The sequence below is a fragment of the Crinia signifera genome, chromosome 8, assembly GCF_055691185.1.
Source record: "Crinia signifera chromosome 8, ASM5569118v1, whole genome shotgun sequence".
NCBI classification, from domain to species: domain Eukaryota; kingdom Metazoa; phylum Chordata; class Amphibia; order Anura; family Myobatrachidae; genus Crinia; species Crinia signifera.
In genome coordinates, this window is record NC_139224.1 from 3255404 (window position 1) to 3280682 (window position 25279).

Here is a 25279-nt window from a genome sequence, read left to right on the forward strand (position 1 = left end):
AACAATATTATTTACTTGTACAATGTGATCCTATGTTTTCAATATCCAATTTATATTTAAAACAAATGTACATTTCCTGTATATGTTTACACAAGTGCTTTAATAGAAACATTTTTAGAAAAAAGTTTTTATTACACAATTTAAGCCAAAGTCCTGTTTGCTTTATACAGAGGTATCCAGGTAACACCAATAATCCTGCAACAGACGTCACTGGTTTCCTGTTTCTAATTACTATGGAAACCTGCGAATGAACGTAGAAGATGTCCTCCTTATTTGCACCATGGCAGGTAACCTGGGGTCATCTGTAATTGTTGATTCATATATACTGGGGCCAGATGTATCAAGCTTCAACAAGTGATAAACTGGAGTGATAAACAGCCAGCCAATCAGCTCCTAACTGTCATGTTATAGGCTGGGTTTGAAAAATGACAGGTAGGAGCGGATTGGCTGGTTGTTTATCTCTCTCCACTTGATCACTTTTTGAAGCTTGATACATCCGGCCATTAAGGTGCCCATACGCTTATCCAATTTTGGCTGCTTTAGCCCTATGCTGACAGATTGGGCCGAGAAATCGCCCAAATCGGATGTGTTTGACACCCCATCTGACCCAATGCGCGGTCCCGTGCGCACTGGGTTGGACCCTACAGATTGAACCTGCTGCAGGTTCAATCTGTCGGAACGGACCCATCAGCTGCACATCGCTCGTGCTTTTTAGCACCCAGGATGTGTTGGTCCGATCCGTAGGTGTGTGCCAGTGGTGAAGCACCGCTGGCACACACCTATGTGAAGGGAGCGGGCAGCATGAAATGCCCAGGGGCTGTGAGTGCAGGGTTGCGGTGGGACGGGCAATCCGCAAGGAAACAAAAAGACCTGGGCAGCGTGGGGTCTGGACTGCGTGAACCGCCTGGGGGCTGTGGGTGCAGCGTTGGAGCTGGCAGTCCGCAGTGTCCGGGAAGCCCTGAGTGAGCGGACACTGTGGACAGTGGCAGCAGAATTAGAAAATTCATAGGATAGGCCGGCCGCTGATTGGCCGAGAGAGTGAGAGATCCCCTGGAATTTATCCCATGTAAAAAATGGCACATCAAGTGCCAAATCGTAGTGAGCTCTCCTGGGCAGCTGCCGGGGGAGCTCAAGGGAAATTAGGTCTGACTAGTCCTTCGGACAAGTTGGCCTAATGTATGGGGGCCCATAGACTCTCGGTTCCAGATTCAGCTGGTTCGCAGCTGAAACGGGGCTTTAATGACTTTTGAGAGCAGAGACTGGACTGGAATTAGGAACTGGAATCCAACAGAATGAGACCCTGCAACCCCCCATCGTGGTGGACTCAGACCAGCACCTGAATCCAGGGCTTGGGGCCCGATTGAGACCCACTGAACTGGCCATCGATAGTGTAAAACTATGCAGTGGATGACCATCGATAGTTTTATATATCGATGATCATCTATTATGTTTGACTGATTGGCCTGTGGGCCAATCAAAACACATGGTCAGGGCTTCACGAGTGTCAGGCTTAATGCCTTGTCCTGGCACTTTGAACAAACAAAAACAAAAGCAAAACATCGGTTATGCCTTTGCCATTGATGGAGGGAAACCATCTGGTTCCCCCCCATTGATGGCAAAAGTATTCAACATTGGCCATTAACCATCGATGATTATGAATCATCGATGGTCGATGGTCATCCCTAGATTGGATTAGCACAGGAGTCCTGGTCCCTGCATATAGGGCTAGATTCAGACCCGATCGCACAGCTGCGAGTTCGCATGGTGGCCAATTACCGGTAGACTGCGCATGCGTGCGGCCCATGGTGCCCAGTGTAAGAATTATTTGATGGCGAGCCTGTTACGATGGGTTGGACATAGGTCCTTATTCAGATCTGATCGCAGTACAAACTTGTTCTCAAAATGGGCAAAATCATGTGCACTGCAGGTAGGGCAGATGTAACATGCAGAGAGAGAGAGAGTTAAATTTGGGTGGGGTGTGTTAAAACTGAAATCTAAATTGCTGTGTAAAATATAATTCAGCCAGTATTTACCCTGCACAGAAACAAAATAACTCACACAAATCTAACTCTCTCTATACATGTTACATCTGCCTCACCTGCAGTGCACCTGGTTTTGCCCATTTTGAGAACAAATTTGTACTGCGATCAGATCTGAATAGGGGCCATAGTCACTCAGCTGCGAATAGATTTGTAGCGGTGCACATCCATTCGCACAAAAGATCACATTAATGTGCGGCCGTGCGATCATTTCTGAATGACCCCACAGCCCCTGTCGGAAGTTTTCAGCAGGCTACCAAGTGACTGCCTCCAGGAAGATGGCTCTTAGTAACAGACACACGGTGATTATACAGCGCTGAGCGCTCCCTCTAGTGACCAGAGAGGAATTCTGCTCTCTTACTGCACGCAGGCGGGGTTTTAGAAGGACTGCACAGCCATAGGTAGAAACAGCTGTCATTCAGCGAGTAAGGGCGGAAGTTTGCGGCAAAGAGTGCGGCGATTGGACGGGATTTACTTGTAGCTCTCTCTTTGATTGGTCCGTTCGGGCCGTGAGTCAAAGTGGGGCAAAGGTCGAGGCGGTAACCCTTGGCCGGTACGAGTGTGGTGGAAGCGGCTGTCACTGATCGGTGCACCGGCCCCTCTCTGCGCTCAACATGTCTGACAAGCCGCAGGTCATCAGCCCATTGAAGAACTTCTTCGCCGGGGGGTTCGGAGGGGTCTGCCTGGTGTTTGCCGGCCACCCGCTGGACACCATCAAGGTGAGAGCCGACTGTCAGGGGACATTACAGTGACCCCTGTATGCAGAGGTGGCAGGGCTGTGAGGGGGGTGCTGCAGGCAGAGGTGGCAGGGCTGTGAGGGGGTGCTGCAAGCAGAGGTGGCTGTGAGGGGGGTGCTGCAAGCAGAGGTGGCTGTGAGGGGGGTGCTGCAGGCAGAGGTGGCTGTGAGGGGGGTGCTGCAGGCAGAGGTGGCTGTGAGGGGGTGCTGCAGGCAGAGGTGGCTGTGAGGGGGGTGCTGCAGGCAGAGGTGGCTGTGAGGGGGGTGCTGCAGGCAGAGGTGGCTGTGAGGGGGGTGCTGCAGGCAGAGGTGGCTGTGAGGGGGGTGCTGCAGGCAGAGGTGGCAGGGCTGTGAGGGGGGTGCTGCAGGCAAAGGTGGCAGGGCTGTGAGGGTGGTGCTGCAGGCAGAGGTGGCAGGGCTGTGAGGGGGGTGCTGCAGCAGCAGGCAGAGGTGGCAGGGCTGTGAGGGGGGTGCTGCAGCAGCAGGCAGAGGTGGCAGGGCTGTGAGGGGGTGCTGCAGCAGGCAGAGGTGGCAGGGATGTGAGGGGGTGCTGCAGGCAGAGGTGGCAGGGCTGGGAGGGGGGGTGCTGCAGCAGGCAGAGGTGGCAGGGCTGGGAGGGGGGTGCTGCAGCAGGCAGAGGTGGCAGGGCTGGGAGGGGGGTGCTGCAGCAGGCAGAGGTGGCAGGGATGTGAGGGGGGTGCTGCAGCAGGCAGAGGTGGCAGGGCTGTGAGGGGGGTGCTGCAGACAGAGTGGTTGGGCAGGGGGCGCAGTTACAGAAATTATATAGCCACATTGAGTGTGTGTGTGTATGTGTATATATATATATATATATATATATATATATATATATATATATATATATACACACTTAACATCGGCACTCACCTTTCCTAGTTTTGGGGTGCCCTATGGCTTGTGACCACATTGTTTAAACAGACATTGGATGGGCTCTGCACACACTAAATTAATTTAGTGTGTGCAGAGCCCATCCAATGTCTATATATATATATATATATATATATATATATATATATATATATATATATATATATATATATATATATATATATATATATATATATATATATATATATATATATATATATATATATATATATATATAGAGATATATATATATATATAGAGATATATATATATATATAGAGATATATATATATATATATATATAGAGATATATATATATATATATATATATATATAGAGATATATATATATATATATATAGAGATGAAGAAAAAGACTGGCACTCGTGGGTCTTTTTAGAAACTGTATTAAACTGTGGAACAACCAACGTTTCGGGGCTGCGCCCCTTTGTCAAGGTGTGTGTGAACAAATAACATCAAAACGTGCTTACCTTAAATAAGGGTGAGTGATTAGGAGGCTGCGTGGTATGCTGGGCCGGGCCTGCTCCATCAACGGGTCGTGTCGCCGGAACTGGCTCACAGGAAGGGGTCACTGAACCGCATGAACGACGCGCTATGGAGCGCAGGCTCCAGCAGCGCCGGAAGTGAGGGGTGGATGGAACGCACGCACAATGGTTGTCATGGTGCTGCGATAATACCCGGTGGGCGGCATTTGAGGTCCAGCATTCCACGTAACCTGAAATAATAGCAGTGAAAACGAATCATTACAAAAACATGTGCATAAATATTGCTAATAAACATTGCATATGTGGAAATATTACATATAAAAAATCGAGCACAATTAAATCTCCTAGTGATGATTAGAACTGTGACATGCGCGAAGCGCGTGATATATTAAAATCAGCCACTATATATATATATATATGTATGTGTATATATATATATATATATATATATATGTATATATATATATGTGTGTGTGTGTGTATTATTTTTTTTTTTTTTTTTTTATTAAATGGCACACAGGCTTCCAATTTACCTGGCAGCTCCACTAAACGCCTCTGAGGCAGTCCTGGATCCCAGAGGAATTTTCTAGAATAACAATAAGAGAGCGCTCTCCATAGTGCATGAAAAAGTCTTAAAACATTTATGGAAAACACACATAAGCAGTAATGGTACTTATGTATCAGCCGGGCGCCCAATTTGCATATGTTCGGCACCGTAGTGAAATCGCATCACATGCGATTGTTTGGATGCGATTTTCCTATGTAATTTATTCACTGCTCTCTGGCCTTGGGCGGTGCGATGAGATTGCATCGCACCTCCCACAAAATCGCATGCGACTGCATTTGATTTTATAGGCTGCGATGCCATTTGTACCCTGTTCTCACTGCAGGCAAATTCCCGGGTCTAGCATGTCGACCCAGGAATTTGCCTTTTAACACAGTTTTATTTGCAGTGTGAACAGGTCGCATATCCGGATCTCATACATGGGTAAAACCCTTATTTTTACCCGTATTTGAGATCCGGGTATGCAGACACGGGTTGACCCGTTCTCACTGCATAAAAACCTGTGTTAAAAGGCAAATTACCGGTTACAACTTCTTCACCTGGGAATTTGCCTTGCAGTGAGAACAGGGGTCCGTCCCTGCAGTCCCCGGTATTAATGTACTATACACTTGTATGACATCCAATGGTATTTAGACACTCCTCCACTATTCACGCCCCCCCAAAGCGTGGCGAGCGCAGTGGAACGCGTCCTCCCGACCTTTTCATACCCCCACTATCCACGGCGTGGAGTTGATTTTATATAGTGTGGCGAGCGCAGCGACCCGACGCGGAATACATGTAACGTAATTCACGTGTGCTCGCCACACTATATAAAATCAACTCCATGCCTGCGTGGATAGTGGGGGTATGAAAAGGTCGGGAGGACGCGTTCCGCTGCCGCTCGCCACACTTCGGGCTCGCCACACTATATGAAATCAACTCCACCCGACGTGGATAGTGGGGATATGAAAAGGTCAGGATGACGCGTTCCACCGCTGCTCGCCACGCTTCAGGGTGGCGTGGATAGTGGAGGGGGGTGCCTAAATCCCATTGAATGTCATACAAGTGTATAATACATTAAATGTCATCGCACCCTATTAAATCGCATTCGATTTTGCGGCAGATGCGATTTTGCGGGAGATGCGATCACGCACGATGTGATCTCATCGCACCGCCCAAGGCCAGAGAGCAGTGAATAAATTACATAGGAAAATGCAAAAAAGGCATGCAATGCGATGTGATTTTCTTTCGCAGAATCGCCCACTAAGCTATTTGCTTAGTGGGCGCCCGGCTATTATATAAGTACCAAAGTACAAAGCAAGAATCGCGTACCACAAATGGCTGTACTAAACACCGCAGTTAGTTCGCAGACAGTGCTACATGCACAATTGTAGGAGCGGTTACAGTCAGCGGCAGTGGTCAGCAATTCGCCGGTTACACTTGGCATGAGCGGTGCAGTAGGTTCCACTTGGCCGTGAGGATCAGCAGCAGCAGGTCACCCAAACAACTTTCGGGTCAGAGACGACGCTAGGCCACGCCCAAACGCGTTTCATCATCGACTTCGTCAGATAAATTATCTATCTATATTTCTATCTCACACACGAGTATATAAGAACTGGCAGAAGGAAAGCAATAGTACTGTCTTTTTCCAACAACAGAAGTACACCATAAAGCAAAACGTTGTAATTGAGGTGCAGGGTACCTGGTCCCCGGGTCGACAATGTCTGTCGCCCACTATTGGTTGATGTGACTAGGTCGATACCTAAGAATGGTTGACAATATCTTAAGGTTAACATTGACAAGGTCGATGCAAGTTTTTGATTTTGTTTGGACCAACTTGGTTCATACTTTACTATACAAGTGGGCACAGAGTGAGAACCCACCATTAGTGGTAGACCTAGGGATTGTGGACCCCCATACCATAAACGAGGTGCAGTTGGGGATTTATGGTACTCTGGGGCAGATGTACTAAGCCTGGTGAAGAGATAATGCATCAGCCAATACTCCACACTGTCATTTTCAAGCACAGTTCATTGGCTCCACTTTATCTCTTCTCCAGGCTTAATACATCTGCCCCTCTGTGTTACCAGCCAGAAGGCAGACCAGATGGGCCAAGTGGTTCTGGCCTGCGGTTACAGTCTGTGTACAGCGCGCTGTGTGACGGTTCTATAAAACCACATGGAAGTGATGAATTCTATCTGACGGGATCAGGCAGTTGGTCAGGTTGGTAGAACACGTGGATATAGCACTATTTCTGTATGTTCCCGAGTCAGCTGACTTGCCTCCAGTCCCTGGCCTTACAAGAACTCATTCAAAGGTGACTCCTGCGCAGTACCTGCTGCGTCCTGCAGGGGGCACTCGTGTTCATTTGGAGTTTTGTAGGTGAAAGGGTACAGTAGACAGAGAGCAGCTTATTCCTTGTCAGATAATGTCACATTGCCGTACAGATTACTGTGTATGACACTCCCGTATATATAACTATATAAACCTTACATGACTATACTAATACAGACAATCAGACAGTGACTGTGGTTGTCACATCTCTCTAAGGAGCTCAATAAGTATTTCCCAAGGTCATTTCTTATAATGTGCACTTCACGTTGTTATTTCTGGTAGTGATTCTGTGCAGACCAAGCCCCTGCTACTAATCCAGATAAATGTACCCTGGAAGGGCCAGAAGGTAACTCTCCTCCGTGTGAGCTGGGCCCTGGCAGTACAAGTGGCACCCGCGCCATATTGCTGTGTATCCAGGAGCGCTTGTGGTTTCAGTAGGTCTTATTGTGTATTTACATTGTCATTTGCTTTTTTATCTTTTATTTGCAGGTTCGGATACAAACCCAAACGAAGCCCGCCCCGGGGGTAGCACCGGTATATTCCGGAACCTTTGACTGCTTTAAGAAAACCCTAGTAAATGAGGTAGCGTCTTTATTTCACTATATCTGTACTACTGAGCAGGTTCGATGGAGGGCGCAGTCACAAAATAAGGATGGTCATCGAGGAATCAAAATTGTCAATGGTTTTTGGCCGATGTAGAATACATTTGCCATAGATCGGGGAGAACCAGATGGCACAGCAGAACCAAAATAAAAAAATAGGTACTTGTTTCCTAGAATGGCGCCCACTAAGCAATTTGCTTAGTGGATTATTCTGCGTACTGAAATCGTATGTAATGTAATTTATTCACTGCTCTCTTAGCCCCGGGCCATCGCATCTGCCGCAAAATCGCATGCAACTTTATAGGGTGCCATGGCAATGGGTAAACGCACCCCCCCCACTATCCACGCCACCCTGAAGCGTGGCAAGCGGCGGCGGCGGAATGCGTCCTCTGACTGTTTCATTACCCCACTATCCACGTCAGCGTGGAGCTGATTTTATATAGTGTGGCGAGCGCATGCGGAATACATGTAAAGTCATCCACGTCGCTTCACGGGGCGCGCTGCGCTCGCCACACTATATAAAATCAACTCAACGCCGACGTGGATAGTGGGGTAATGAAGTCGGAGGACGTGTTCCGCCGCTGCTCACCACGCTTTGGGGGGGGGGGGGGTGCGTTAAACCTATTTTTGGGACATACAATCATTATTGTATACCTATTGTTATGGCATCGCACACACTATAAAATCGCATGCGATGCAATATAGTGGGGTACAATGAGAAAAATCAATCGCATCGCATGCCGCTATAATGGCCCATGCGATGCAATTTCCCTACGGTGCAGGAAATCTGGGCGCCGTGCTAGGAAACTAGTACCAAAAAATATATTACCGGGGTGCCGGAACACCGAGCATAGCTCCGCCCCTAACACCCCAGATGCCTCACCCCACACTCTGATTGGCTTATGTGCCAGTCAGTCAGAGAAAAGCAATGATCATCGATAGGTAAAACTGTCCATGGGGACCACACCGATGGCCATCCTGAGTTTGAGGTGGTTTCTTTGTCTTGCTGCTACTACAATGGGAGTTCTGTTGAAGGGGGGATGTTGCCCATAGCAACCAACCAGATTCTATCTATTATCTTCTAGAACAGGGATGGGGAACCTTCGGCCCTCCAGCTGTTGTTGAACTACACATACCAGCATTCCCTGCTACAGTTTTGCTATTTGGCCATTCTAAAACTGTTGCAGGGCATGCTGGGACGTGTAGTTCAACAACAGCTGGGCCAAAGGTTCCCCATCCATGTTCTAGAAGGTGCATCTTGGTAAATTGACCCCTCCGTTACTGTCACTGCCGTGTATACCGTTGGTGATGTGACATTTGCTATGTTGGGATTTTGTGTGTGTGTATGCTTTGTGTGGTGTGTGTGTGTGTGTGGGTGTGCGTTGTGTTGTGTTGTGTGTGTGTGTTGTGTGCTGTGAGTATTTGTGTCACTGTCATGCAGGCTACATTCCATTAAAGATGCTTCTCGCCTTCTCTTGCACAGGGTGTCAAAGGCCTCTACAGGGGGATGGCCGCCCCCATAGTCGGAGTAACGCCCATGTTCGCCGTTTGTTTCTTTGGCTTTGGCCTCGGGAAAAAGCTCCAGCAAAAACATCCGGAGGAAGTGCTGACGTAAGTCCCGTACCTATCCCGTCGTAGGTCTGCTAATGCCATGCACATACATACATACATACGTACGTACATACATACATACATACATACATACATACATACATACATACATACATACATACATACATACATACATACATACATCTGGAGGAAGTGCTGACATAAGCCGTGTACCTATCCTGTTGTAGGTCTGCTAATGCCACATCCATCCATCCATCCATCCATCCATACATACATCTGTGGGTAACCGGCTTTCTCAAATCCCACAAATCATTTCTCATTAATTGGCGATTATGAGTTTCTGTATTGTGACATTTCAGTCTATAAATAGCTGCTACTCGTTAATCCTCAGTAATTACAGCGATTTGCTGCTTTCAGTTGTTTCAGTGAATGTGGGAAATATACACAGACCGCGGCTAGAGATATCACGCCCCCCCCCCCCCCCGCTAAAGATACATTATACCCTGCCGTCAGTGATGTCATCTCACACCGATGCTCCCCATTGGCTTATATAAAAGGTCTGCACTTCTACCTGTATACTGCCATGTTACAGGCTGTGGAAACGTCAGGAAGTGATTGGTTGGTACTTTGGGCCTGATTCTGATTGGCCGCAGCTTACCGAGCACCAGACCCGCCCCCGTCTGAATGCCACCACCCCCGCCACCACTGGATCACCTCGGTGACATGCGGGGGATGTGTAACGAAGACGTGTCTCCGCTGCAGGAGGAATCATTCCATGTTGCCGACCATCCAATGATTTCTCCTCGCTTTGTGAATTCAAGTCAGTGGGAAGTGACTGTTATGTGCGAGCGCCGTGACAAAGACGGGACAGCTGAGATCCTGTGACGTCAGCCGCATGCCCTCTGACACACATCGTCCTGCCCATAAAACCCTGGGAGGTCCAATGGGTGACCCCTGTCCCGGCCGTCGTCCATCCCCGGCCCGCCCTGATCCTTGCGAATGGCTCGTGACTATGCAAGTCACCAAAGCCGTCAAAGGGGGTCTGCATGTGCACATAATACACTATGCGCAGAGCCCCAAACATTGGAACATGACTGAATCGGCCCCGTCCCAATGAACTAGAATCACCCCCTTTATCTCTCTCTGCTTTATGACTCCCAGAGGCTTCGTACAACTGCCGGTGTCCGGACTCTATGGGGACGGATAGAACTAAGGCTCGCACCAAATACTGCGGTTATTTATATCTATTTCTCCATGTATGTTCCCGTATAAGAAGCTGCGTTTCCCGCAACATCCGGACTGTCAGTCGGTGAAATATTTATCATTCTGTAATGAACACTTTGAGACAACTGTATAATTGGTCTGACTCTGCCGGAGTGAAACGCGTCATGGAAGGGCGAAGGGTCAGCTTATTGTCGTCATTGAGTTTCAGACGAACCAGTTTCTGTCCCCTTTGGCTACAGCTGGGTGAGAGCTGTGAGAGATGCAGGCCGTTTGGGTGTGAGCTGTGAGAGATGCAGGCCGTTTGGGTGTGAGATGCAGGCCGTTTGGGTGAGAGCTGTGAGAGATGCAGGCCGTTTGGGCGAGAGCTGTGAGAGATGCAGGCCGTTTGGGCGAGAGCTGTGAGAGATGCAGGCCGTTTGGGCGAGAGCTGTGAGAGATGCAGGCCGTTTGGGCGAGAGCTGTGAGAGATGCAGGCCGTTTGGGCGAGAGCTGTGAGAGATGCAGGCCGTTTGGGTGAGAGCTGTGAGAGATGCAGGCCGTTTGGGCGAGAGCTGTGAGATGCAGGCCGTTTGGGCGAGAGCTGTGAGAGATGCAGGCCGTTTGGGCGAGAGCTGTGAGAGATGCAGGCCGTTTAAGAACCATTTTCTGTGCTGAAAAAACACTTAGATCGACAGTGGGGCAAAAAAGTATTTGGACAGCCACCGATTGTACAAGTTGACCCACTTAAAAAAATGAGAGGTCTGTAATTTCCATCATAGGTACACTTCAACTGTGAGAGACTGTTACTACTTCTATACGAAGCTCTTCTCTCCTCCACTCACCTGTTTGTTATCTGTATAAACGACACCTGTCCACACCCTCAAACAGTCAGACTGCGACCTCCCCACCATGGCCAGGACCAGAGAGCTGTGTAAGGACCCCAGGGACAGAATTGTAGAGCCGCACAAGGCTGGGATGAGTTACTCGGCCATATGCAGCAGCTTGGTGAGAAGAGATCAACTGTTGGTGCAATTATTAATAAATGGAAGAAATACACGATCACTGATAATCTCCCTCCACCTGGGGCTCCATGTAAGTTATCACCTTGTGGGGTATCAATGATCTTGAGAACAGTGAGGAATCAGCCCAGAACTACACGGGGGACCTGGTCAATGACCTCAAGAGAGCCGGGACCACAATCACAAAGGTTACTATGTCGTCATGGATACAAATCCTGCAGCGCCTGTAAGGTTCCCCTGCTTACACCAGCACATGTCCAGGACCATCTGAAGTTTCCAGTGACCATCTGGATGATACAGAGGAGGATTGGGAGAATGTCCTGTGATCAGATGAGAGCAATATAGAACTTTTTGCTAAAAGCTCCACTGGCCGTGTTTGGAGGGAGAAGAATGATGGTTGGCATCCCAAAAACACCATGCCCACTGTGAGGCATACAGTGAGGCATGGGGGTGGAAACATCTTGCTTTGAGGCTAATTTTCTGCAAAGGGGACAGGGCGACTGATCCGTATTAAGGAGAGGATGAATGGGGCCAAGTATCGTCAGATTTTGGCAGAAAAACCTGCTTCCCTTGGTAAGAGAATTGAAGATGGAACGTGGCTGGTTCTTCCAGTATGACAATGACCCCAAACACACCCCCGGGCAACTAAGGAGCGGCTCCGTAATAATTGTTCAGGGTCCTGGTGTGGCCTAGCCGGTCTCCAGACCTCAACCAATCCGTGGAGGGAGTTGAAAGTCAACAAGGTGACAGCCCCAAAACATGACCGATGTAGAGAGGCCTGCAGGAAGAGTGGCCAATATACCTGCTACAGTGTGCGCAATCCTGGTCAGGAACCACAGGAAACGTCTGACCTCAGTAGCTGCCAACCGAGGTTATATTACATAGGGCAGTATTCAATGAGAAAAAATTGCCATGTTTTATGGCGAGTTTGTGCTTTTCTCGCGTTGGACGGAGACTTTTGCTCTCAAAAAGCGAGCAACCATATTCAACGTGCACTTCTCGCCGTCTATCTGAGTGATTTTCGCTGTGTCTCTCCGTGTAGCAATTCTCCATCTTTTCATGGAGAAGTGGAATATGAACTTTAAAAAAAAATTGGTGTAAAAAAATCAGGAATTTTATTCTGTGAAGGGGCATGCTATTTTTATTCATGTGCTTACAGCACATGAATATATATTTAATTAAAAAAAAAAATAATAATTTTTACACAGCAGGGGGCGCCGGAGCCGAGCTGCTCATTAGATATTCATATATTCACTGCACCCGATCATTACATATGCATGATCGGGAGCAGTGACTATACCCGGTCCCCTGCTGGCTTGGGGGGGGGGGTGCAGCTTGTGCTGCCTGGGTCCCGGGGAGCCCACCTCCCCCCCACATACGTTCTGGGGCAGGCAGGGAGACTTCAATCTCCCTGCCTGCCACCGTCCCACGGCTCCCTGCCGCGGACGCTCGTCCGCTGCAGGGGTTAAGATTCGCCGCGAGGGGCTACTCGCCCCTCTGACATTGAATACGGAGAGAGCGAGTGGCAGCCAGCCCTCCGGAACTCAGCGAGTGTGCAGCGAATCCTAAACAGGATTCCCTGCACACGGCGAGATTTATCATTGAATACTGCCCATAGTATTGAGTGTAACTTTTTGCTTGTCCAAGTATTTATTCTCTGTAAGAATATACAATTAAATGGTTTATATATCATACAATGGGATTTCCTGTCGTGTCCCCCCCCCCCCACACACATTCTGTCTCTCACAGCTGAAGAGTACCTATGATGGAAATTACAAGCCTCATCTTTTTAGGTAGGTCAAATTGCACAATTGGTGGCTGTCCAAATAATTTGTCCCACTGTAGATTAATGGGTGTGGCCTGCAGGTGTGTTAATCACAGATTTGCTACATCAGACAATAGCCCTCTTCCGGCTGACACAACAGCTTGGAAAGAGAGGACAAATTTGCTGTGGTGCTGTCAGTGGGGCCTTGTGCAATCTTAGTCCATGTTAGTGAGTGGCCATGGAACTAAAGGCCTGAGGCTGTTGTGTCTGTGACATCGGCTACATGTGACCCCACTACATACTCCGCTACCGACACGTCTGCCACAGCTCAGAGATATACGGGAGCTTGTGATACCTAATGTCCGAGCATCATGAAAGATGGGGATCGTTACCACCAAAAATAATATATAGGCCCGAATAATTTGCGACCAATCACTTGCCAGTACTTTAATGCCTTCCTCTGGTACGCTGGAAGGTGGGTGTGGGGTAGAGATATATGCCTGGCACCCTTGCCTTCATTCAGCCTATGTGTCTGTCATTCTGTGTACACTAGTACAGGCCTAGCCAACCTGTGAAACTACACGTCCCAGCATGCCTTGCCACAGTTTTAGCATTCTCTAATAGCACATCTTTGGCAAGGCATGCTGGGACGTGTAGTTTCACAACAGCTGGAGCGCCACAGATCTAGTAATTGGTGTATAATGACACTTACCCCATCGCCATTTCTAGGCCTCCTCTAGCTGGCAGATCTCAGGCCTAAAATGCAACATTTGGATGTTTATTTAACAGAGTGAAACAGGGTGGACACCCAGCTGCTGTGGAACCACATGTCCCAGCCTGCACTGCTCAATCTTGAGATATGGTCGTTCAAAAACTGTGGCAAAGCATGCTGGGACGTGTAGTTTCACAGCAGTTTACATGTTCAGTACCCCTGGCGCAGGAGACCTTAACATTCCACATATGATCTTACTGGTCTGGCCATTAGAATACCCACATAGAGCTGCCCAGTGCTGGGTTCTTGTCATTCCCGACTGGTATAAGATGTTTTTCTCCTTTTGCTTTGCAGATATCCGCAGCTGTTTGCCGCAGGGATGTTGTCTGGTGTTTTTACAACGGCCATCATGGCGCCTGGCGAGCGCATTAAGTGCCTATTACAGGTATGTAGTTGAGCGACACACGGTAGAATTGCGCTGACCTGTTGTCTTTAGCCGCGGTTATGCAGATGACTTCACGTATGTTCTCAGTTTCAGCCTAGCTGACTTATCACATTGGCAATAACTCATTTAATTTAGGACTGGGCCGGAGGACACTGGGATGCCACAGCGCCCAATTCAGGAACCACTGCCGTAGCGGAAGACATGTAACTTATGGGTTCAGACCTGGAGGCACAGGACTTTCCTTTCACTGGACACCGTTCCTCAACCCTGTCCCCAAAATGTGCCGTAACCTTGTCTATCGTCCCAACACTTATTCATTTTATTATTATTATTGTTTATTTATATGGCGCCACAAGGGTTCTGCAGCGCCTGACAATACATAGATGAGCAAAAACAAACACAAGAAAATAGTGATTTACAGGATGAATGCAGATTAGGACAAGCACATGGTAAATTAAAGACAGTTGCAGCAGCGGACACTGATACAAGTCTAAATGCACATGAGGAGAGAGGGCCCTGCTCGTTACAGCTTACATTCTAAAGGGGGGGGTCAGACGAACTAGGGTGACACAGCTGGGATAGAAGTGAGCATGAACAGAGGGTTACAATGAGAAATGGTTCAATTTAATGAGAATCTGATAGGAAGGGGTAGAAAATTCCATAGATATGGCCAAAAGCTTGGAGGCGGGAATGGGAGGAAGTAACCAGTTGGCAGGAGAGGTGACGTGCGTTTGTGGTGCGGAGAGGGCGGCTGGACACTACAGAGCTGCGTATGTGTCTCTGTCCTCTCCGTGGCGGAACTGCTATATCGGGGCGATTCCACAGGGGCGAAATTCAGTGCATATTTGTTAACTTGGCTTCATAGATGTTGCCAGTGTAAACTCTCCTGTTTATAGGTGTTTAATTTGCTTCAAGTCTGCACAGGTGCACAGGTGACCCCCTTCATCCCGCCCTGCCTGCTACAGGTGCACGTACATCTCCCAGAGCACCAGGGAATCGCTGGCCGCCGCGCGGTTCTTAGGACACAATGTACAGTTTACTTCTGACTTTGCGTCGGTCTTGGTCTTATTTGTAAGCAAATTGTCTTTGCCGGGTAAATGTGGAACTGGTTCTGCTGCATTGTGGTAGAAGTACGGCCACTAACTAAACACCTTCCGTGGGTATTTGCATACCAGAGGAACAAAGGCTTCACTTATCTTATGAATAGCTGGTTCTTACGGGAACATCGCCATCTTAGGGGCTCGTTGTGCTCATCCTGTAACACCTGGTATCTGATTGCTAGATACATCGTCCAATGGGACAAGAGCGTTTTATTTCTGCTGGGGGTGCGTGTACCAGCGACATGGATAGATTGGGATAATGGTGCTAATTAAGCATGGATCGCTAATCATTGAATTTGCAAATCGATCAATTATCGAAGGACTGCACCGATGTGTGAGGGGAATTAGCGACTGACAATGCGAATGGGTCATAAACACAATGTGGCCGGAGCTTGACTGACAGGAAGCCGGCATTTGGAGGTGGAAACCTGCTGTATTCTGGGTGTGTCTGAAAAAAAGTAGGCGTGTCCAGGTGTTAATGAGGAGGGCCTGTGAGGTCATCGATGGCCACTTCCACCCTGTCTCAGTCGCAGATTAGTGGAAGCCTCCAACCTACTCGCAGGCGGCAAAGACTCTTCGATAGGTCAGTGATTGTGAATGGATCATATTAGCGATCCATTTGATTATTTTTGTTTTCACAGGCCACTGCGACTTCTCACGGTAAGGCTCTATGCTGAATTAGGCCCTCTTTGGGGTGATTCAGACCCGATCCGTGCGGAACGAAGTCACTGCGAAACTCGCCGGAGGCGGTCGCTGTGGGGGTTTGCACATGCGCATGTTCGCAAACCCCCCACAGCGAACGCCTCCGGCGAGTTTCGCACTCGCAAAGGCATCGGCTCCAGGTTGGGCGGGCAGGAGGGTTTTATTGGGGTGGGTGTGTGAGCAGGAGTGCGAATATAAGATGCCTATAGAACATATACCTTCGTAACTTCTTCATGTGATTGAGAAAACTATCCCAGCGATGGCGGCTACAGAGGACTCTGCATACTGACAGTGTTCCTGTTATAGAATGCTGGGATCGGGGGCCGGCTGGTCGATCTGTAGCATCCACTTCGCTGGGACCTGTTCAGTTGTTTATACTAAGACGTTCCAGAGATGCATCTGTAGGTCTGGCAGTTATTCTCTGCACAGACCGGATGTGTCTCTCCAAGCTGCCCCTCTCTGCCGCGTCTTCTCCTGGGTACAGGGAACAAAGTCAGTGGCAATGAAGGAAAAGTCCACTGGCGTATAGAGGTGCTGAGTTTGGGTAACGGTTACCTCATTACAGCCATAGGCGAATCTAGGGGGTGGTCCGGGGGTGCACAGGACCACCCATTAGCCCATTCATTGTAGCTGAGGGATGGGGCTTTCCAACGAGCCCAGCCCCGTGTCTCTAACCCCCTGGGAACCGGAGATGCGGCCAGGCAAAGCTGGAACGTTTAGGATAACATGGGACCCGCTAATTCCGACCGCCACCCAGTTCAATGACTGCCAGTTCCCCCTTCGGCATCCCTGAAGCTCGAGGTTGATCTCAGTCGAACCCAAATCGATGGGCCTTCAATCTGATACCAGGCTGGATCCATATGGGTTAATTGGTTCCAGGGATATTGAGGTTAAACGTTTTTGTTTTTTTCATTTCTTAAATGTAATTTCATGACTGTTTATGGTCTTTGAGGGCAGATTTCTCTGGAACCAAACAGCCCAGTTTCACGGAACCAAAATCATTCGATGCCAACTCAAAAGTTCTTCAATATGATACTGGTCTCATGTAAATGGGTCAGTTGGTTCCGAAGATATAGCTGGTTGGTTAAAGGGGGGTAGGGACAGGGGAGTGGTTGTCTCTCCCCCTCACACCAGAAAATGCAAGGACTAGGCTGGTGTATAAGGGGTCAGCCTGGGAATGTCCCTGCATGATCCTGGGATCATATTCCTGGGTAAATCCCTGCATTTTCTGTTGTGAAAGGGGTATTATTTCAAACAGCCGTGACCTGCAGTGCTCTGAATACAGCCGGGCAGCCCCCTGCTCTCTGCCCAGCTGTCAATGACTTTCACCCCTGCAGCTTCCGCTCCAATTCTTCTCCCCGCTTTCACCTCAGCCCGCCCCCCCTTTAATCATGTGGTGTCGGTGCCCGGCGTGCTCCCCGGACGTGACGCACAACAACAGCGCGCACAATATTTCAAATGTCCACTCGGCTAGAGGGGACACCAGGAGGGGAGTGGGAGCGTGCTCTGCACTGCGCTCTGCTCCTCTCCCCATAGAAGCAGCTGCACCGGTCTCCATCTCTCCCTGCAGCAGCGAAGGCTCATATAAAAATTTACAGTAAGTGGCACTTTTGGGGGCATTGCTTAAGGGACGCTACAAGTAGCGGTATGTGGGGGCATTACGCATAATGTGTGGCTTAATGTGTAAGGGGCATTACGGTGTGCAGCATCATGTGTAAGTGGCATTATGTGTGCAGCATCATGTGTAATGGGTACTATGGTGTGCGGCATCATGTGTAAGGGACATTATGTGTGCAGCATCATGTGTAATGGGTACTATGGTGTGCGGCATCATGTGTAATGGGTACTATGGTGCCATCAAGCAAGAACCCCCTAGCAATGAGCACGTAGGTAAGCAGCACTTATGTGACAAATATGTAATGGGCATTACGGTTTGTTATATAGTATGTAATGGGCATCATGATGTGTGGCACAATGTGTAATGGGCATTATGGTGTGTGGCCTTATGTGTAATTGGCATTATGGCGTGTGGCTTTATGTCTAATGGGTATTACGGAGTTTGCTAAAATGTGTAATGGCCATTACTGTGTATGGTCTAAAGTGTAATACCACACCCCTTTTTGTGATGCCACGCCTCCTTCCCGTGAGGCCACGCCCCCTTTTTGGCGCGCGATGGTCCCCCTGCTATTATATCTAGATATGGGACCACCCATTACCATAATTCTAGATTCGCCTATGATTACATCCCATATAAGCATGTAGATCACTGTAAGCAAAGATCTGCGATGTGTCTGCGAAATATACAGCCATCATCCACCTTGGTGCCTGACACGCCCGGTCCAGCTGGATTAGGCAATAAGGACAATGTCCAGTCTCTCTATTAAAATCTAGATCAATATTGTAGAACTGTTTTTATTTTGGATACGTGGTCCCAGCGCAAATCATCCTTCATAACCTGGTTTAACCTTCCAGATCCAGGCTGCCTCAGGAGAAGTGAAATACGCCGGCCCCATGGACTGTGCCAAGACTCTGTACCGAGAAGCCGGAATTAGAGGAATATACAAAGGCACAGTGCTGACACTGATGAGAGGTATACAAAATCATTTATCTGCCGCTGTAACAGTGTAATGTTCTGCAAACAGCACTAGGTGGCGATGTTACAGAGCGAGAAGCCTCTGACCTACTGGCAGTGCGACATCACCAGATCCCAGCACTAGGTGGCGATGTTACAGAGCGAGAGAAGCCTCTGACCTACTGGCAGAGCGACATCACCAGATCCCAGCACTAGGTGGCGATGTTACAGAGAGAGAAGCCTCTGACCTACTGGCAGAGCGACATCACCAGATCCCAGCACTTGGAATGTCTTCCACGTGGATAATGGTGATTACTGTCACTCCACGGCTCCTACTCAGGATAATTAGATTCAGAAGTAGCATCTCATCTTTTGTAATGATTAAATTTCACATCTTAATCAGAGTCACGGCTGCGCAATTTGTGTTAATTTGACATTGAGAAGCCAAACGAATAACTGGAGGTCAGATGAGCGTTTAGGAAACCAATTTTAGATTTCAAGACCCGATGGTTCCCGGTGAGCTATTCGCATTCTCATTCACATTGGTAGAAGTTTGCGCCTGAATTTTACTTGCTTATCTTAATTGTGAATTCCGCTGCCGCCTAGCAATAGTGTTCACAGAGACACAAGGCACCGCAAGGGTCAGTCACTGTGTGTGTCCTGGCCTCCTCATATGGTTAGGTACGCAGGAAACGGGATACATACGATATCCACAGATGGACCATAGCATCCCTATACAAAGAATAGTGATAGGGGCTTCCGCGTGTACCCTAAACCCCCCCCCGTCTAACCCTAAACTACCCCCCTCCTCAGCCTAACCCTAACCTTCCCGCCTCCCTGCAGCCTAATCCTAAAGCCCAGTACACACTAGCCGACTAGCAGCACCACCGATATAGTTAACGATATCACGCTGTTAAAACGAGCGAGTGCATACACACCAACACTATTGGTTACCGATATCATTCAGTGACGACACTGGATCTCCCCGCAGCGATGCACAGATGGAGGGGAGGGAGGTTACTAACGATGTGTATGAGGATACATCATTAACAACATTGAGCATACACACTGAACACTATCGGTTACCGATAACGTAATGCATCATTAACAACATTGAGCATACACACTGAACACTAACGGTTACCGATAACGTAATGCATTATTAACAACATTGAGCATACACACTTAACCAGATATCGGTCAGGATTTTTGTGCCAGTCTGCAGGCGGCCGTCGGTATACTGAGCGCTGGGATTGTAATGACTGGGATGCTGACTGCGTCTCCAGGAAACTCCCATTTTATAAAGATAATGCAGATTAGCGGGAGATTAATCAAACCTTTCGAAAGCAGAAAAGTTGTGGTGATCAAGCAACTCCTAACTTCCATTTTATATAAGGTTGAAGATAAATGACTGCAAGAAGCTGATTGGTTGCTATGGGTGATGTCACTACTGTTCTTCTTTAGAAGGCTGTGTGTTTGCTCGGTGTCGCACAGTTTACTGTTGCTGTGTTACTGCGTCCGGACTCTAATAACAGCTACAAATCTTTCCAGCGACTGAATCCAATCCCTTTTGTTTCTAGACGTCCCCGCCAGCGGAATGTATTTTATGACCTACGAATGGCTGAAAAATATCCTCACGCCCGAGGGTCACAGGTAATCAGGGACCGAAGTGACATTTTTTATTTGTTGTTTTTACTGTTGGACCGTTTTACACCGCAACGTACAGAGATCTACAATGACCATCTGATATCCTACGTCCCAATCACCCCAATTATGGAGGAAGTGCTCGAGAGTGGGCGTGGCTTCACGAAAATGCCGCGTTTCTGGATGTCTGCGTGTTACTGGCTGAAATAGGCCTTTTTCATTGTTCAATGGCTGTTTAAATTTTATGGTGCCTGAGCATTAATTTCGCCATATATACGGGAATGACGCCAGTTTTGGACTGGTATTACGTTCTTAAACTACAACATGATTATAATTGTTTATTTTTATTTATAGCGTTATAGGTTGTCTGGTTCTTTTTGCTTTGCTGCGATTGGCTGACTGAATGCTTGTTTTTATTGTGCCAGTGGACAGGCTGGGCTGGGATATCTGGTGTCACAAGTGTTCAGGGAGATTGTGAAAGTAACACCTACTGTATAAGCACTGAGGTGTACTGCTACACAGGGCTGTAGAGAGGGCGGTGCTAGGGGCGTGGCCTAATGTAAGGAGGCGGAGCCACTCAGCCAGGAGTGAACAAGGTGGGATGTCAGTGAGTTACGCCCCCCCCCCCGTCCTCTGTGCATGCACAGGCGAGGGAGCCGATTATTAATGAGGGCCATGCGAAATGCAGAATGGCCCCCAATTACCCTGCCACCATTGCTTGTCACCCTCTGGCATCGGCAAGTGCATTCACTGTCACTGCCGCAATGGACTGTCCATTTAATCACCTCACTATGACAAAAAAAAACATTTTTTTTTTTTTTTTTTTTTTTTTATAATAATATACTTACATAAATCTTTGTATCACCCCTAGAGTGTGTGTGTGTGTGTGTGTGTGTGTGTGTGTGTGTGTGTGGGGGGGGGTTTCGGGTGGTGTCGTGCACTTTGTGTTCAGTACTTGAGTTTTTCACATCGGAAGTCGGTGACCTTTCAATGATGCAGGTTGCTGGGTTCTTGCCACAAAGAATAACCGCTGACACATTGTGGCCACAGAAACACCAAAGGCTAACGCGTCTCTTTAAATGTATGTTTGTCTTTCCCCCCTTCCAGCGTGGGTGAGCTGAGTGTTCCTAAAATTCTCTTTGCTGGAGGAATGGCTGGAATCTTTAACTGGGCTGTCGCAATTCCCCCGGACGTGCTAAAATCTCGTTTCCAGACAGGTGGGTAACGGCTGATGTCTCCCGAGTATCTGCGTTATATTACACTGAATTCCCTGCTATATTCTTTCCTGCTAATACAGTAATTCTTTCGCCAGCAGTGAACTGAATGGGGGCGCTCTAGCAGACAGGCTCATTGCAGTTATATGGGGTGTTGAGAAAATCGGGGCCCTGTGCTGGTTCATGTAGAGTAAAATAATAAACATGTATGTAGCCGGGCTTAATAGTCCCACGTCTCTTACATGGAAGTGCAAGCCCTAAATACCTCACATGGGGCTCATTCTGAATTGGGAACAAGTAATTGTGCATCTGGTGACACATGCTGCAATTTAAGGGGGGATAAATCAGTTTATTTTTTTGCATGCAGAGTAGATACTGGCCGCTTTTGCATGTAGTCTGCTAGGCCTCTTTAATCTTACACTGCAGTTTAGATTTGAGTTACAGTAGGACATTCAGAGCCTACCTGATGTCTTAGCCACAGGGAACGTTTAATTTGTGTCCTGATATGTACTGTAGTATTTCAGGAGGGGGTACACATTAGTTACCGCTCCTGGGAGTCCTTATCAGCAACTTACTTGCACTTTATCTGGTCTCCTTGCTATCAGTATGACCGGGTAGTGATTAAAAAATCCTGATGGAGGTTGTAGTCCATGGAACATGATGTAGACGCGTTTCACTGTGTATGAATACTACTTCTTCAGGGATCGTTGGTTGCATTTTAATCTATATATGATATGAAGCTGATTTGAGTCTTGTTTCCTTCAGCTCCAGCAGGAAAATATCCCAACGGCTTCCGTGATGTTTTGCGGGAGTTGATCAGAGAGGAAGGAATTGGATCACTGTATAAAGGCTTCACAGCTGTCATGCTCAGGGCATTCCCTGCTAATGCTGTAAGTGTTCACCTGATGCCTTCAGGATTAATATATTTTAATAAGTATATCTCAACGTTCTAGAATATAATTAGTGTTGGGGACCTGTTTCCAAAATTACCACCGACCTGTAACAGGCTGCCCAGAATGCACCACAATGGCATTATTTAATTTTACCAGCCCGCTAAGTGTTCTTGGCAGAAATCGTTATTCCAGAACCGATCTTTAGATCCTAAACCACTTTTGATGGACCATTCATATGTGGATACTTTTTCTTGAATACTGGTAGAATTATTAGATTTGTCCTAATAGACTAATTACCCCCTCTCTCCCCCTCTCCCCCCCCCAGGCATGTTTCCTTGGATTTGAAGTCGCCATGAAATTCTTAAACTGGATGGCGCCAAACTTGTGAAAACACCAAAACTAGGGGGCGCAAACCCATAAGCTGACTTCTGCGCCTACACCGGGTAATCCTCTCTTATGGAAGGAACCGACTGCCTTAGCTGTGACCGCGGCACCCAGCCTCGGGGGACACCGAGCGACTCCTCATATCTGTACCTATTCATTAACTTGAAAAACGACTGTTTGCAATATTCAGCGTGAATGAAACGAGCTGCTTGGGTTTTTTTTATAGACTGTAATGAATTAGACCTCAGTTTACTAAGGCATTTATTTTTATCTTGCGGATCAGTAATGCAATGATCCAGCGCTGACCTCTTGTCTTAACCACTTCTCGTAATAAAACAACGGGGATCGTAACCTAATCTCTCTTCACACATTAAATATACATTGTGTAGCCGGGCCAAGAGACCTGCAGCCTCCCCAGCTGTCTGTCCGCCAGTCTAAGTGCTGGGTAATATATACGGAGAGTAGACGTACAGTTGCATCAGGGATCCACAGGTTCCCTGTCCCCGCTCTCCGCCTGCAGCGCATAAGTTGCACCCAGTGTTTCTACACCATTGTTAACACCCCCCCCCCCCCTGTTATATCCAAAGGTTCGGGCGTATGAATATGTTCTATCCCTGCATCAGTACTGTGGGTAACCTGATCGGGGCGACCTCTGAATGTATACAGCTGCTCAGATTAGATGTCTGCCACTTGCTGTAGATTATGCAATGTTTCCCGCACATAGTCGGCCTCCCTCCCCGTGCGCTGGGGAATGTCATGAATTGTTTTCAGGCTCTGACTTTGGACTCTGTTGGGGGGTGTTGAGATTTCTATTTTATACGGGCCCTTAACAGCAAACCTTTGCCTTATTAAACCGTTGTTATTATTTGCGTCTTATTGTACAGAGTGAAGCGCCAATAACACGCCAAGCATTGTGTACTGCATTTACGGATTACTCTGGGTACTTGTGTATTGTCTGGGCCCCCATGTTAAATGCACCCCATTATTTCATACCCCTACTATCCAACTACGCATGGAGTTGATTCTATACAGTGTGGTGCGAGCGCAGCGAGCCACCGAGCCCGAAGCGTGGCGAGGTCTCATAAGAAAAGCGGGAGGCCAGATATTACATACGTACCTTAAGGGCCCTACATACGCAGAGATGTGTGCCAGAGATACATAACGGGAGATTCAGCACAAGAGATTTCACTCTTGTGACTCATTTCAGACAATGAGCCACATACAGAGAGATTTGTGTCAGAGATTCATAATGGGAGATTCAGCACGGGAGATTTCAAATCTGTCACAGAAAGTGAAGTAAAAACACTGCACTTCATCACAAAAATGTTATTATTACTGAACACATCTAGCACATAACTTTATGTCTTCTTTAATAAGTATTCTTTCACCTCCCCTAATATGCTGCCCCCCCCCCCAAAAAAAAATTAAATCATGGTGGCTAGTGGTTCCCCCTGAACCGAATGCAAACCCATATGCAAACTATTAAACGTTGGTGGTACAGTGGGAGCTGACAAAAAAATACTTACCAAGTCCGGGGTCCAGCGTCTCATCCGCTGTCATACAGACAATAATTTTGTAAAAAAAAATGGCATGGGGTCCCCCCCCCCAGGCATGACCAGCCCCGGGCTTTTTGAGTGGTCCTGGTTCCCAAAATCCAGAGGACAAAGTGCGTGGGGTCCCCCAGATTTTGGGGACCAGCACCAGGCTCTGGAGCTGGCCCTGGTTTCCAAAATACGGGGGACAAAATGAATAGGGGTCCCCCATATTTTGGAGACCAGCACCAGGCTCAACTAGCAGGGGGTGTAATGCCATAGCCAGGGGACACGCTTGATGGTGTCCCGTGGCCAAAGCATTACCCACCCTAACTAGTCAGCCCAGGCCGGGAGTTTTTGGGGAGGTGGGGACCCCCCAAATAAGGGGGTCCCCCCTCTCCAGGGCACCCCAGGCCTGGGCTGCAGCCCGGGGCTATCCCCTGCACCCCTGGGCGGTGGGTGCAGGGTTGATAGCTTATTTAACAGTAATATTGTCTTTTACAGTAGGACTACAGGTCCCAGCAAGCCTGCCCCACATGTGGGCACTTGGGAGAACCACAGGTACCAGCATGTGGGGCATTAAAGGCCCGCCGGTACCTATAGCCCCCCTGTAAAGGAAATATTAAAATAAAACAACAAACACTGGTTTTAAATGTTTTATTTAATAAAAACACAAACACAGAGTTTTTAGTATTTTATTAAACTGCATCTGGTCTTCACCTGGGGGCAGCGGCCCCCTAAGCTCTTTTGCATGGCCGCCGCCTCCCAGGGCTTCTGCCTCTTCATCTGTTTTCTTCACCTGGGGGGCGGCAGCCTTTTAAGCTCTTTTGCATGGCCGCCGCCTCCCAGGGCTTCTGCCTCTTCATCTGTGTTCTTC

The 25279-nt window shown here is 48.1% G+C and overlaps 1 protein-coding gene across 2 annotated transcripts; it reads left to right on the forward strand.

Annotated features, from left to right (window-relative positions):
- The first annotated feature begins 245 nt into the window (after positions 1-245).
- Positions 246-23735, forward strand: SLC25A20 (solute carrier family 25 member 20). Of its 2 annotated transcripts, none has more exons than XM_083155592.1 (9): positions 246-287; positions 7533-7625; positions 9129-9256; positions 14271-14361; positions 18636-18753; positions 20316-20388; positions 21487-21596; positions 22359-22483; positions 22812-23735. In XM_083155592.1, exons 1-9 carry the CDS (start codon positions 261-263, stop codon positions 22872-22874), a joined length of 828 nt encoding a protein of 275 aa, XP_083011718.1. In that variant the 5' UTR covers positions 246-260; the 3' UTR covers positions 22875-23735. The 2 variants fall into 2 exon arrangements, with proteins under 2 accessions (XP_083011718.1, XP_083011717.1); XM_083155591.1 differs by lacking the exon at positions 246-287 and adding an exon at positions 2531-2758.
- Positions 23736-25279: the final 1544 nt, after the last annotated feature.